Source organism: Lolium rigidum, chromosome 4, assembly GCF_022539505.1.
Source record: "Lolium rigidum isolate FL_2022 chromosome 4, APGP_CSIRO_Lrig_0.1, whole genome shotgun sequence".
In the NCBI taxonomy this organism is placed as follows: domain Eukaryota; kingdom Viridiplantae; phylum Streptophyta; class Magnoliopsida; order Poales; family Poaceae; genus Lolium; species Lolium rigidum.
This window is the reverse complement of record NC_061511.1, coordinates 249,263,657-249,280,023: the sequence shown is the minus strand read 5'-3', so window position 1 is coordinate 249,280,023 and position 16,367 is coordinate 249,263,657. Positions and strand designations below refer to the sequence as shown.

The 16,367-nt window shown below is 37.9% G+C and overlaps 1 protein-coding gene across 1 annotated transcript in view; it reads left to right on the top strand.

The window, feature by feature from the left end:
- Positions 1-16,367, top strand: part of LOC124707466 — a 71,930-nt gene that overhangs the window by 12,670 nt on the left and 42,893 nt on the right. The window contains exon 5 of the mRNA XM_047239123.1: positions 9,891-9,934. Coding sequence (XP_047095079.1) covers positions 9,891-9,934 — 44 coding nt within the window. The remainder of the gene's footprint in view (positions 1-9,890; positions 9,935-16,367) is intronic.

Genomic DNA, 16,367 nt, shown 5'->3' with positions numbered 1-16,367 from the left:
CTATATTATTAGAATGCTTAACATCTCTTGATCTTTATCAAAAATTGGGTTTTGGGAGACATAAAATTTTCCTTTTGGTACTTTGTGCCATCATAAAAAATGTCGAGGGTTTGGTTTATTTGTTGGAACCTTGCTCTCTTGGGAGTTGGTTATCTCATTCCTTTGTGCTTAGGTTTAATTAGCTTCTTATAATGAGATAAGTCTTTGGAGTCAATCTTGTGTTGATTTGATTCTTTGATATAATTTGGACAACCATTGTCTCTTGGTTTATTTGGTGTTTTGTCCAAATTGTATCTTCCTTTGGTTCTTGAAAGTATTGTGCATGCATATTTAATATATGTATATCTTATGGCATGTGTCACTTTCTTTGATCCAATATATAGGGTAAACTCCATCAAATCCTAATTTGACTAAGATGTGCATGAAATTCAATTTCATATCTATATGCACATAGAATTGTGGAGTTTGTCCTATATGATGTAGTGTGTCTAACTACTTCGGACCCAATTAGTTTGGGGACCATTTTGTACTTACCTTTGTGTTAGGTACAATGGATATGCATTGAATGCTTGTCTCACTCTTGGAAAGAAGTGGTGACTCAATGGTAACGTGAGGCAAGATAGGATGATCAACGAACACATATCTACTACATCCACACCAATACTATCTTGGTAACAAGTATCTTCTCATGCATACTTTTGTTGTATCCAACCTTATGGTTGCATCTTGGCATGAATCTATTGATTTGCAAATGTTGTGCTTCTTGCAAAAGTCTTAATGAAACCTCTTTATTGTGAATGAGAGTAATTTGAGATGAGTGCATTTGTTGGGAAGTATTTTAAAACATGCTCATGATTCATCCACCCCAACTATGCATATCTAGCAATTTTGTTGCATATCAATTCCTCAAGGCTCTCACATGTGCAATATAGATGAAAGTGCAAATTTAGTTACTTCGTTTGGTATCCCCGTTTGTGATACTTGTTGCCTTTCTCAAATGCATCCCAACTATCTTCTATCCCTTGTTGATATTTGTGATGTATTTTAGTTGTTTGTGGTTGAAGTTCATGAATGTACAATAAGATAAAATCGAGCCTTTGGCCATGCTTTTAAGCAAAAATTCTTATTGGTATATTGCATGACTTCGTCTTGGATATCATACTATTTTTCTTGCGTATCTATTTTATGTGTGCATGTTTCTTTGTGGATAATTATCTTTGTGATATTGCCCACTTAGAGAAACTTATACACATAAGAGATGATACATCTCCGTTTGATATCTTATTTATTATTGCGTGTTGATTGGTCATGCTAAGCAATATAATTCTTTGAAGACTATGATGATGCTTTTTGCTCATCCTTGCAATAGTCTTATAATATGCTTTATCATGCCTTTCACATTTCCTCTTGGTTGAGCCTTTTATTATGGTGCCTCCTACTTGTTGCTCAACCATTTGTTTGTTGCAAATGTTAAGCTTAATTTTCTATCTATGATCTATTGCAAATGTTTGTGTTTTAAATGGTAATGAGGGAGTAAGGATTCCATGATATGCATATTGTATTCAAATGCAACATTTTAATTTATGCATGTACCTTGGGGAGCTTCCTCATTCTATTTAAGGCACTATTCTGTGGTGATCATTAGAATTTGATTCACTTGGTATCTTCTGTTTTGAATGATATTATGGGAGTGATGATTCCATGTTTGTGCACTTTATACTCCAATGCAAATTGTCTAGTTTTGTGCACAAACCTTGGGGAGCTTCCTCATATTATTTAGAGCAATCTTCTTGATCTTATCATAATATCTATCTTTAGTTTGGCATCTTCTTTGTGGTTCATTTGGTTGCTTGCTTCATTTGTTGAAGCTTCTTGACTTTGTTATCTTTTTGCAATCTTTGATCCTATCTATAGTGTGATTCCTTCCGAATATTCGTCATTGGATATGTGCATTTGATTCCACTCAAATAATGAGAAATGCACACGCTATGGAGGAACTCTCACTATATTGGCCTTCTAATTTTTTTTTTTTCACCCATTTCGGCAATTGCTGCCAATGGGGGAGAAGTTTGGAGGGTTTAAGGGAATTTGGTTATGTCTTTGCTTTGTGCTTAAGCATGTGCCTTTATTGCATTGCATCTTGTTGCTTTGCATAGTTGAATATTTAGAGGAAACTCCACTAGGCTTTGAATGCCAATATATGCAATGAAAGTCAAGATCATTCACACATGCATATATTATGGGGGAGTTTGCTCTATATATTCAACTTATTTGTTACTTAAATTCCTTATATAAACCCTCTCAAAGAGATTGTCATCAATTACCAAAATGGGGGAGATTGAAAGTGCATGGAGCCCCCATGTGTGGTTTTGGTAAGTAATGACAATCCCTATGGACTAATGTTTGCATTGAGCTATATTTGTAGGAGTTGTCCATAGGCAATTCTTGAACCATTTGTTGGCTTCAAGGTTGCAATAAGAAGAAATTGATGAAGGATATCAAGTGTCTAGTATGTCTTGAAGATGAAGATGAAGTGAGCCCTCAAGTTACTTCAAGACATCAATATAATGAAGAATGAAGTGCAAGTTCAAGATGAGCCATCTCGAAGAGATCCTTTGCTTGAGTCCTGCCATTCATATGGTGATCATGGATATGAGAAGATACGCCAAAGAAGAAGCTCTCCCATGGTGGATTATGGGGGAGCAATCCTCAAGACTTCGTCAAGCAAGCACAAGCAAGAAAGGCGTTCCATCTTGTTGAGGTCAAGATCGTCGTCATCGAGCTCGAGTGGAATGCGCAAGTATAAGGTTTGCTCTTGATAGGGTTTCTTTCTCACCGGTCTCATAGTGTAGTTGGAGACCGGTTTATAGTTTAGTTGCCATACTATCAAGAGGGCTCTCGAGTGAGTAACTCGATCGTATCGTTCGAAGAGAGCTCAAACCTTTGCACCCTTGCATCATCTTTCTTGGTTGTTATTTGGATCTTACCCATGTGATGTTTTAGAGCTTGTGCTTATTCTCATGACAAGCTCTAGTTCATCGAAAACGGTTTTTGCATAGATCACTTGTTGCGTTTTCGAGTTTGGTGATTTTCTCGATTTCTCATGTTGAGGTATTGCACCTCAAAAAATAGTAGAAAATCACCCCCACTGATTTCCATATTTCCACTTTTTGTTGGGTAGCCTTTGTCGTTCCCTTTCCAACAAAATTGGTTTCACCTAAATCCGAGTTTCCTAACTCAATCTATTGCATTTTCGAGGTTGGAGGTTTTATCGGTGTGTTTTTTAGTCCTGGCGGAAGTTCCGGCCTCTACAGCCGGAAGTTCCGCCCAGATGCTCCTTTCGTCAGACCCACAGCGCCTTTCTTATTGCAGGTTTTATTCTCTGGCCGGAAGTTCCGGTGAAGCTGGCCGGAAGTTCCGGTCAGCGGAACTTCCGCCCAACTTCCGGACAAGATCCGAAAGTCGGCGTATTGTGGCTCAGTATGTCCAGTATGGTTTTTCTGGAATTCCGGAACTTGGCCGGAACTTGGCCGGAACTTCCGGTCACCGGAAGTTCCGCCCTAGTTCCGCCCCTATCTCTTTCTGATCGGTCGTCTGCGCGAAATCTTCTCGGCGGAAGTTCCGGCCAACATGGCCGGTACTTCCGGTGCCAGCCGGAACTTCCGGCCCTCCTGGCCGGAACTTCCGGTGTTACACAATATCCTGCAACGGCTCGATTTTCTTGGGGGGTATAAATACCCCCCTTCTTCCCCCTTGGGCAGTTGCTTCTCTCACTCTCTCTCTCTCCTCCATTGTTGAACTAGAGAAGCTTGCTCCATCTCTCAATCCCTCCATGATTCTTGCCCCCATTTGAGGGAAAAGAGAGAGGAGATCTAGATCTACATTTCTACCAATCAAATCCATCTCTTTGTGAGTGGAACTCTCTAGATCTAGATCTTGGTGTTCTTTGTGAATTCCTTTGTTCTTCCTCTCTTATTCCCCCAATAGCTTTTGTAGCTTTGTTGGAATTTGAGAGAGAAGGACTTGAGCATCTTTGTGGTGTTCTTGCCATTGCATTTGGTGCATCGGTTTGAGTTCTCCACGGTGATTCGTGGAGGTGAAAGCAAGAAAGTTGTTACTCTTGGGTTCTTGGAACCCTAGACGGATTCTAGGCCTTTGTGGCGGTTTGTTGGGAGCCTCCAATTAAGTTGTGGATGTGTGCCCCAATCTTTGTGTAAGGCCCGGTTTCCGCCTCGAAGGAAATCCCTTAGTGGAACCGTGACCTAGGCCTTTGTGGCGAGGGTCACCGGAGATTTAGGTGAGGCGCCTTCGTGGCGTTCGGTTTGTGGTGTGAGTACCGCATCTTGGGGTGAGGCCTTTGTGGCGTTGGTGTGCATCGAGCAACCACACCTCAAGGTGAGCCTCTTGTGGCGTTCGGGAGCACTAAGCAACCGCACCTCTCCACCGGAGATTAGCACTCGCAAGAGTGTGAACTCCGGGATAAATCATCGTCTCCCGCGTGCCTCGGTTATCTCTATACCCGAGCTCTTTACTTATGCACTTTACCTTATGATAGCCATCGTGCTTGAAGTTATATATCTTGCTATCACATAGTTTCTTATATTGCTTAGCATAAGTTTGTATATCTTGCTATCACATAGTTGCTTGTATTGCTTAGAATAAGTTGTTGGTGCACATAGGTGAACCATAGTATATAGGCTTTGGGCTTGACAAAGTAAACGCTAGTTTTATTCCGCATTTGTTAAGCCCATCTCGTAAAAGTTTTAAATCGCCTATTCACCCCCCCTCTAGGCGACATCTGTGTCCTTTCACATACGAGAGCCTATACTCCCGGGTGGAGAGGAGGACGACGCGCTCTGTGCACCATCTGCATGGCCATCACAGAGCCCTTCTTTCAAGGCCACCAGTGCTGCTTTTCTCCGCCATCGATCTGCTCTTTCTGTGCTCCCACGCTGGATTTGAAGGTTCGATGGTGGTCTGCCCTTTCTCTCCCTTCAACTCCTTTTGACATGTGGTTGTTGGGTGCGGATATGCAAAACCAGGCCTGCAAAAATGGGGATTTTCTAACAGTTACGGTATTTAATTTTCTTCTCAAACGTGTACAGAATATATGCACCGCATGATCGATGGACCAGTAGAGGTTTCGATTTATGGTTACAAAACCTAGGATTAGTTATATGAAGTTATGTTTCTTTATATGCTAGCCCATGGTTGTTCCCAAGACGTGCTCCTAACTTGCTACTGCTAAGAACAAATGTTCCATCTTCATATTTTCGCTTCTACAGGTGTAAGTTATTTTTGATTATGGTTGCCTTTTTCTCAGAAAATTGATGAGCAACCAGAGTCGCTTTGGTGGTCTGAATGTCTGATAATGGATATGAACTTCAGTTGAAGCCTGGTTGACTATGCTAGACCTAGCGGGGAGGTTAGCTCCGTGTCTATTTGGTTGATCTCGTGCAGTCTGTCATACAGAAACTACCATAGGATTAACTAATTTATGTGGGTGCAGTTTAGGAGGAACCCATGGCGTGATTGAAGAAGATGGGGATCCGAAATTGCATAGATGATGTCTCAAGGAATGAGCACTATTTTTGGTTATCAGGCTGATTGATCTTTGGTTATTGCTATTTTTTGGTGTAGCAAATCATGCTTCTCCGTACAAGTGGGTAGAGGCATTAAGGCAAAACAACAAAAGGAAATGGTATGTTCTCAGGATATGGTGTAGCAAATCATGCTTCTACTGATGCAAGAAATAACTATTTGATTACTAAACTAGATGGGTTTTTTGACTGGCATTCTTTCCCAGGCATGTTTCTAGAAAGAAAAGCAAGATGCAAATCTGTTTGTATAGCTTGGCTTATATAGATATGAGACTAGTTGTGCTGCTATTTATTTTCTTACAGAAGTCCGACTCCTTATATAGGAAAAATCTGTTTGAAGTATCATCTGATGTAGGATTTTTTTGTTAGTCTCGGTAAAGTATTATGTTTGTGCTTCTTTCCATACTTGCAGTAGGTGTGTAAATATTTTGTCCAAATGGCTTTCTTCATTTTATAGCTGATAACTTTGTTTTTAAATTCAGGCCCCTGGTGTGATATTTGGTCATGTTCTAGACCAGAGTATCTTTATATTAATTCAAAGACGGACAATTGACGTAGAAATGACATGTTAGTCCAATCTCGAAGGCTGCGGTACAACACTGACCACAAGCAAGCCCCATGCCCCCCTCTGCTTGTGGAGCTTTTGACAGAGGTGAGCTTCTTTATTCTTCTTTTCTTGTCCTCGGCATGACTCATTTCACGCCGACTTGCACCATAAGCTGCTAACGTGTGCGCTAACTTATTACAGTCTCTTGATGCATAATTGACAAACATCGAATTTAGACTCATATAAATACGAAGGTCTCTATAGAATCCCTTCTGGTGCTAGGTCGAGTTTCAGTGATGTTTGCCTCAATGGGAACACTGAACTATGGATTTCCATGTTGGGATTAATAAGCTTGACAGACGTAGTAAGTTATGATTAGGTCTGATCCCAGGACGTACTAATTTAGCATCATTGCTATTTGGAATCCCTTCTCTCTCACACATATATTATTTGGCAGGAGGCCCTTCTTTTTTTTCTTCTTTTGCTTGATTCTAGATAAGCAAATCATTCTCTTGTCACTAAAAGAACTGACTCTGCCCTGTTGATATGACACAGATCACTATACGAGAGAGTAAAAAGTTGTAACTGCAAATCTATGCTGAGATCCATTGCACGAACTCGCATTATTTGTCCATTATTATCTGGTATTTGTACATCTAGCATTATTCGGGACTAAGGTGGCCTTGCAAAAAAATTGTGCAGGTGGCCACTACTTATTTGGAATTATTGTTGCTGATTTTGTTGTCCTCACTACATAAACCAGAGTTGTTGCATGCATTTTATTTTTGAAACAGATTGATTGTAAATGTTGCGTGGATATCAAGTGAGGCAATTAGGTTCTATTTTAACAATCCTTTCTGATCTTTGTGTAGGATCTTTCTAATCTTTGTGTAGTTATTGCAAATTTAATTGAACGAGTTTGGTTATGTAGCATGACTTATATCCTGCATTACCGATTTTATTTCTAAACCTGCATTACCAAGAGCTCTCCTTTATTTTTAATTCTACCATTTCTTACTCTTAACGGACCTTTTCATTTTAAGGTGTTACAAGATTAAGTGGTTAGCTCTCTCTTTTTCTTTGGTTATATTCCCCCTTCCCACTGTCATAGCTGCGCTGCACACGGGGAATCTGAATGATCATGCCCATGTAATCTTTCATTAATTCGAAGATTTCTTCTAATTCATATGTGTAATCTTTCAGTTTTTAGAGACATGTCCCCTTCATACAAAATTAATGAAGTATTTCAGTTTTTAGAGGAAGACATCGAAGCAAAACAGGAAAAAAAGGTATTTGCTCTGTGTGATGTTTTTTCTTGTGTCGCAGTCAACTCCCAGGACATCTTAAATAGCTCACCCTTGAATCAATAATATAATTGGCCATTTGCCTCCAAAATATTCCTCTTCCAAGTATATTATTCTAATTAGAGCTCTTCACAACTTCGAGTAGTTCTGGTAGTGTATATTGCTGAATGAACATTTAAAATTTGATAATGTTGTTCCCTTCAAATAAATAAATAAATGTTATATATGAATGTCATGTTGGATCAGAAGTCATGTTTCATATGGACTTCTGGCAAATGTGAACTAGGATCAATGTTCACTTTCAACAGGTTGTTTATGAGATCACAACCAAGTATTAATGTGCTCATGTTTCAATAGTTTTTCATCAAAATAACTTTCTGAGATGTATACAACAGTGAATATTTTCCAGAGATTGTCTACATCTGATCTTAAATCTTATACTGTTGATACTTCTAGGGGTCATGCTCTGCAGCAGGACTTTCATTGGGTCTATTCGAAGACAAGATTTTGTCATTATATCCAAATATCCAATAGCAAGATGAATGTATGGATTTTTTCTGTAACTGAAATCTTATTCCGAGGTATGGATTTTGTTTGGTGGGTTTTCAGTGGGAAGCCAAATTTATTTTTGCGAACTCGTGGAAGGTAACCTGACTTACCTTCTCACATATTTTCTAATGAAAGAAGAGTGAACTTGGTCCTGAATTTGCACTAATTATATCGATTGTTAGTAATTTCTGTTCATTATATCATTATGACCCTATTGTTTGACAATATGTGACATGATTTCTTTTTCTTTGCATGCACAAATTATTTACTTGCTCGAGAAACAGTTTTAGATCGTTGGTACGCTATTGATCATGAGGTAAGAAGTTTGTCCGCTGCTTCTTCCCTCCTTTTGTTTGTCGGGAGTATTTTAGATTCCTTTTCTTCTATTTGCTTTGGTGTTATAGTAGTATAGAATGGATATTACATAATTATGATTGTTCCTCTGCATGTTATCATGTATTGTTCTTGCCTGGTTAATTATGGGTACAGAAACTGGCATGTGTTCCAGGATGGCCTTGTCATCTGCTTAGGAATATAGTCAGTCAACACTCCATCTACTTAGAAATATCTGCTTTCATAACAATCAGTCATGCACGTGAAATGATGATTCATCAAGTAAACTATGAAGAAAACGGGAAAATATATTGGTTAGCCCTGTTTCAGTTGGGAAGTGTGTCTTTGGTTCTTTGGAGGGTATAATTTGTGGTTTTCTTTGACACAGTAACAACTGCAGAATATCTATAGCGGACTTCCACAGAAGCTGCAAATAGGCGCTCCCTAGAGCTTTGCCATGGACATAATCATGTTGCTGCTGCTGCAAGTGGCAAGGTCTTTACGGAAAATCATTAGCAATTTCTGGTAGCTTCAGCTGCGAAATAGTAGGCAGATCCATGAGCATGTCTACGCCTTATAAGATACTATCCCATTCTGCGAAAACTTTGGTATGAACAACTGCAGAATTAGCTGCTGGTTCTCTGCGCTTATTTCTAGAGTTATTCACAACCAAATGTCAAAATTTATTTCGATAGGAAGAAATTTCATATTTGCCCGTAGATTTTTACCACCTTCTCATGTCTTTTAAAGGAATGTGATAAATACCAAACGGATAGGGTTATTATCTATCCACGTAGCACCGTTGTGCAATTCTCCATCACTAAATCCGTCAAATGCAAACCCTTGCCAAATTGTTAACAAATGAAAGAAATGTCTCTATTCAATAAATAATTTAGTATAGTTTCATCATGTGTAAAGTGCTCAGCATCAACTTATGTTTCTTGTCACATCAGCTTCAGAAACTGCTATTCTTAGTCCTTGGATGAGAATGTTAATCAAATCTGTATAAACTTGAATATGCAAAGAGTAGTTGTAAGGTAATTCTTTGCTTATATTTTATTTGAAACAGGTGAAAGTGTGCAGTCTGAATTGTAATTAGGTTAGTTTAAAACTGGAAAGTCAGGAAGTGCTACATCTTTCGTTATTTTCATTAAATGCTTTCTCATGTGAAGACACTGGCCTAAATAGACGTGGTTCAATATGTAGGTCTTTATTCATGGGTTTGTATGGATATTTTACTTAATTGCAGACTGCAAATGCACCGTTGCTATCCTGGTTTTCCACATATCCCAACATCTTATATGGATTAAATTAAGTTAGAGGGAACGACCTCATGGTCAAGTATTATTTTCATGGATAATAAATAGCCAGGGGTCACTCTGCTTTAGTCTTATGCAATTTCTCTCTATGCCCAGGGAGCACAAGGAGTTGGGGAGGAAGGATTCCATGACTTCCATCGGCGTCGGTACGCAACACTTTTCATTGGATATCCAAAGGTTCTGTTCATTCTTATCTCAGTTTTTCAAATATGTCTGCCCATACACATATAATCTTAAGTCCAGTTATATCTCAAACATTGAAGGTTCAGTCAAAGCTATTGGGTCCTATTTGCTTGTCTATTTTTGTGTGCAATTTCACCTTTGTATTTTTGTGTAGCATCTGATGTAGAGAAAGGAAATACACTCTAGCTATCGTACCATTAAAATCATGTACTTACATGGTAGGCGTACCTGAACAAACATTAGTGCCATAGAGCAAGAATATGTGTTGCCATACATATTTTTGGCTGTTTCCCCTGTTTTTTCGTTTGTATGATTCACCGCCTACTAATCAGAAGTTGTTCTGATGCTCTTTGATGTCTTATATTCTGAGGTGATACTTCTGTATGGTCAGAGGGTTATTAGGTTTTTTATGTGCTGGGACAAAACTATCAGTATGACCTTAGGTCGGCACTTAAGATGGCTCGGCTCACCTTGTTTTTATACCAAAGACCTGGAGAAAAGGGGATAGCTTAATTCTAAATTTGAAGATGAGCTTGGGTAGTGGGTGCAGAACCTGAATTAGAAGATGCGCAATGCTATTTCTCGATTGCAATGGCAAAGTAACTACTTTTGTTTGCATTGTAATTACATGTTAGGTAGTTTCTCCAACCTCCTTACTAAACCTTCCGTTTGTTTTCATGGCTGAAACCAATTTCTATTCAGTGCTGCTCCAATCCATCTTTATACAGTACTAAAATAACAAGCATAAAATCAATATGTGGTATTGCGGTTTTCTTTCTGTTTCAGATAAAATAAGTGTTCTATAGGGGAAGGATTAATTTTCTGCTTCACTGTCCAGGGACTAGCTAAGATGCCCCAAAGGTCATCTGAGTTCATCCAATTAGTTAGTTTTTATATCTTAACTGAAGCAGAATTTTCGGATTTTTTCCTTTTGATTTTCGTTGGTGTCTACTTGATGAGCTAGAGAAACAAATTTGTTCTTGATTTACGAATTTCTCTTTGATTTACCAAAAAAAAAACTTGGTTTTCATTGCTGTCTAACTTGATGAGTTGGAGAAAATCACAAACAATTGCTTAAGAAATATATGCTGCCTAACTTTGTGTCATCGATTTTCACTGTTTCAGGTTGTATGCTGCTGCAGGCATATGTAGTATATTAATCACATTTGTATGCTCTGTTACAAATCACTGGACCTAGGTATGTTTTCATGGATTCGATCTTCATGTGTTAGTTCATCTATATGAGAAGTTACTTTTGTCGGTCTAAATACCATCTCGCATTTGTGTAGAGATGGCAAGACTGTTATCATCTGATCAGTCAGGAGCATGTTGCTCTAGGAATCGCCGACTCGGATTGGGTCTGAAGGCATGCTTCAGTTGGCACCTCCGGTTGAGTTTGAAGAGGTAATTTTTTTTACACATTATCCGGTCCTGCAGGAGCTATGAAACGAGATGGTAAGATAAATTTAGAAGCTTTTGTATAATCTACAGTTATCACTTGGCAGGCCAATAAATATCACTTTGGAAATTTGGTCCTCAGTGGAGCAACCATTAAGGAGAAAGCAAGGACAATAAAAGCCACTTTTATGTAACAAAATCCACTTATGTATAAGATGAATAGTTTGTTCTATATAAGTTCTTCTCAAATAATGATTCCGTATTGGTTCCTGCCTCCATTACTCTGTAAGCTTAATAGAAAGTTTTGACATAATGTTTGTCAGTGCAAAAGACGGGGCGAGAACATCATAGTAAGAAAGCATAAGGTGTAGATCTTATGCCTTTTACTATATGTTGGTGCCACGCTGGCACTGAGATGAGGCCACTGATCTCCTTAGCATTTTGCATCTATTTGCAACTCCCGAACTATGCAATGGTTCCACCCGTGTATGTGTTTATGAGATTGCCGACCTATTTGGTACACTGTTTGCTATTTCGTTTGCAGTTCTGTGTGATTTATCCTAATTCCATCCTATCAATATAGTTTGGTGAAACATAGGAAGTGTATTACCATGTAGCCAGTTAGTTTTGATTGTCGTTATACCTAATATACATTGATGTGAGCTTCACGGAATCATGCAATTTTTATTGCGGTTACATAGAACGTATATTGACATGAGCTTCACGGGGTCGTGCGCCAAGGCGCACATCTAAATCTAGTAAATTTTAAACTTGGGGAGGTATCACCCTCCAACACTATTGCATTTTCGCTTTTAATTTCATAATTTTTTCAGACTTTGTCCTTCTAAAAGTTCTAAGCTTATGGAGGTTAATTTTACACTAGATAAATATGCGCGCTTTGCCGCGCCGCCTACATTTCGTTCTGACACGGTGTGGCCAGCGTGGTCAAATTAAATATATTTTCTGTATGAACATGCTTAGTTTATTGTAACATTCCTAGCCGGCTGCATGTAGGAAACATTAAATCTGTTTTCTGGACGAAGTATCCAATTCAGATGGTAGTTTATAGCAGAAGGATTCTCTTTCCTCTGATGAGAAGGTAATTCATGTAATTCATATTCTAGAGGTGCAAGCCATAATATAAATAATTGATCTTGCTCAAATCTTGCAATGTTGATTTTTTTCAAAAAGAAAAACTTCCGATGCTACCAAGATAAGTGCACATGAATATTCAGACAAAGCACGCGGGAATTGAAGAAAAAAAACTAAGTTCATCAAACTGAATTAGAAGGATTTTGGAAAAATCAGAAACAAACGGCTGATTTAAAATCTTGCAATCCTGATCCAACTATAGAACTAAAAGAAGGTAACACAACTACCAGCGGAAGTGTACATATACACCACACCAACATAATTTTTTTCTGCTATAAGAAAATGTAGTTGATACAAAAACACTGTAGGTGTTGAAAGAAACTAACCATAATTTTTATCCAAGTAAGGTAAGCGTCGATGAGGATGAATCAGCTCAGTTACAGAACGGCCCAAAGGCTTATTAAACTTTAGTTGTCATACATAGAATTATTCATGGTTACACCCTTATCTTAGTTACAGCTGCTAAATCTAAAAAAAAATGTTTTGGACCTATAGGCACGGGCTAAAACCACCGCACAGAAGACACAATATGCTAGAACTGATGTCCATAACATCACTGTCCTTTTCTATACATCAATCGCTTTAGAATCCTGCCATTGAATAGCTCGGTCCCTGAAAACATATGCAAATAAGGAAGTAGAGGATGTTCCAAAGGAATTAAAATTAGTCAGAAATCAATAGCTTTAGAATCCTGCCATTGAATAGGTCGATCCCTGAAAACATTTGCATATAAGGAAGTAGAGGATGTTCCAAAGGAATTAAAATAAGTCAGAAATCAGATACATAAAGGATATGTGCATCTACCGTACTATTCAATCGATTGCCAGGGAGAGCGGCCAAGTAATTCTTTTGGCAAAGGTAGGACAATGCTTGGGCACTCGGTCAAGCGAGTTTGAAGTGGTGGCTTCATAAATGCAAATTGCCCGCATGTACATGTCTGAAGCGAAGTTGTTTACTGAACCTTTCAAGCCCATTGCATTTATGAAGCCACCACTTCAAACTGAACCTTTCAAGCCACGTTGTAGAACTTATTGTTTTATGTTGTGACAACCATGATATGTTCCATCACTTTCCCACCTAGGCTATCTTCAGCGTCAGTTTCTGAAAACTGGGCATTTCCATGAACCATCTGAATCATAAGTCCATGCTATATTGTACCTTCTGAACAAACAGAGGCCAAGCTGGTCTATCATGTTGTGCGCTATCATTTTGTGAGATAGGTGAATAACATTAAAACAGTGATTTCTAATATATATCAGATTAAAAATATGCGCTTACAACCATCGAATCAAGGTACATTCAGAGTATATATCCAAGTAGCAAAATTTAAAGTACGCCCTACCTAAGCAGGTGTCAAACTCTTATAAATGAAAGATCCTATTGCTCAGAACATAACGTGGCTACTTATATCTTCTAAGCAAATCCTGGAGCATCGCCGAATTCATTAGCAGGTGTAACTTTAAAGAAGAGATTAAATAATAAATATGCATAAATAGTTATTTGGTGGGACTTTTTAGCTTCATCACAGGTCGATTATTAATTCATGTTTCTCTGACATTTCATAGAAGATGGTACAACATAACATAATTTGATTAATTTTAGTAGAACTACTCTGCTACTTTTAATGAGTCAACAAAAGCGGCATTCTATGCACTGAGAAATAAGATATTACTTCATCAAAGCAACAGCTTTATTGTCTCTACAATAAATATTGACATTATTATTTCTCTATAGCTATGCATATTTCTTTATTTATTAGGACTTAATGTCCACAATATTCCTAAATGCATCGAGAACACAATGGTTCCGTTTCTATTTAGAATCTGGACATTCATTTTGAGATGTCTTTCCATTCCAAGACAACATTCAAAGAAGATAATTCGCAACAACTTTGATACTATAGCAAACCATCCTACTTCAACTACTATTTTCTGTAAGAGTTGGTCTAAATATGTCTTATATATAGCTAAATGAAATTTTAACATCAACCAAGGTCTGGACATACAGAGGCCAGAAAGTTTAATGAATAAAAGTATAACAGTAAGGACATACAATTCTTGTATAAACCGTCATGAAAAGGATATATGTATAACTGATCTTTTTTATACTCTAAAAAATCGCAATAAGATGGCAAAACCAAAGGATAATGTTCTTTTTATTGAGCTTTAACAAAAGTGATGGCTTTAGACAGGGTGAAAATAAACATATATGTATTTGGCCTGATACCTAGGGAACTGGTATGTAAGTAGCCTTGTTGATAGGTAAAGTTTAGGCAAGTAGCGTATAATTAGGAGATAGAAGTTTCGGATATTTGATTTGAGTAAGGAGCAAACATGGATGATAGGCCCCTACTTTAACAAAAGTTGTACTCCCTGCCTCCTTTACCCAGATCTCAAGTCTGAATGTTTGTAAGTTGGTAAGGTGCTGAGAAACATAAATGTTTAGTATGATGGTAGGGAAGCAAATGCAAATAGTATAAAGGTAGTAGGAGGACATCAGCAGCTAGTATCAGTTCACTAATTGACTTCATTTTCATTCTGCAAGTACAACATATGCATCAGATTCACTGAATGTGGTATTTTTGCATGTCAATCTAATACCAAATAGTTAGTACATGCACATAATGATCAAGTATGACATAAGCATAACATCATGTGACCTCAACAACATTTGACATTCACCCAAACATCATTTCTGAAAAAATGGCAGTGAGATGACAAAATAGGCTAACTAATCATAGTAGTTATGTCTTCTATCCTTGCAGTGCAGCAAGTCAAGTCACCAAGAAATAGTTTATGGAAAAGTAGAAAGCGTTCATTGCTACTTTATTTCAAGAAAACTGAGTTAATACTTAATACTTTGTAAGATACTGCATGAATTAATAAAAACTAAAATTAAGTTTGAGCCTCAGCTGAACAAACAAGTACAGTGTAGGTTTGCCGATGCTGCAAGGGGACTAATGATATGAGAACTCAATTCATGATGATTTTATTTGTAAATACAAACGTCAAAGCATATGTTCAATGTAAACACATAGGTTAGGGATACCTTGTCACAAGTAACTTCTGCATACTCAAAATAGCCAACCACAAACACTAAAATGAAATATAGCAGTATATGTTCCCAGCAACAGCGACACACGGTAAAGGCCGTTGTCTCGGCCTGGAAGACTCAAATGTTCTTTTTTCGGAAAACTCGAGAACCTTAATTAAGGAAGTCTCAAGAAAAGCTAGCTATCTATTTGAGCTTTGTAATACCCTTTTCCGGAGAAAGGCAAGGCTTGAATTGTTGACAGCCGTGTGTGTGTACGTACAGAGCATGAAATACAAAATGTCCCCCCCGTGAATCTTGACAGTTTTCTGGACAGAGTTGATCGATTCATAACTATCGAGTGGTTTTGTAGCTCGAATAGGAGCTACAACATTAGTGGCAGGGCGCTCATCCATGTAAATATGAACCTCTCTCATGGGCTTGGGAAGATGGAGGATGAGTTCCAGAATCAGATTGATGTACTGAGATAAATGGAATTCTCGTTATTTTCTGAAAGCTAACTTCATGTTAAACTATGGAACTTAGGTTTCTATCAGATTATGAAATTATTTACCGATACATTGGGCAAAAGGAGCTAACCTGCATTGACGTAAAGGAAGTTTTGTTGCCTTTTTCAGTATATAATATTGGTCCATGATTCTCGACAATGTGAAATATGTCTTAAGTAAAGTTAACTTAGTCGGTTTAACTTTAGAATACCTAAGTGTTCAAGAGATTTCTGTAGTATACTAAAAGGTCCTCACAAATGCATGTTACTCAGATGCATGAAAAAGTCTCATCATAAAAAAAGTAAAGCTCATATTTGTACAAGTTGATCCACGATGCAGTTTTAGCAGAATAAAAACATCCTCATTTGTTCACATATATTGGTGGGTAAAGTAGCAACAGAGAAATAAGAGCAAATAATCGATCTGCTACCTCAGTTGACTTT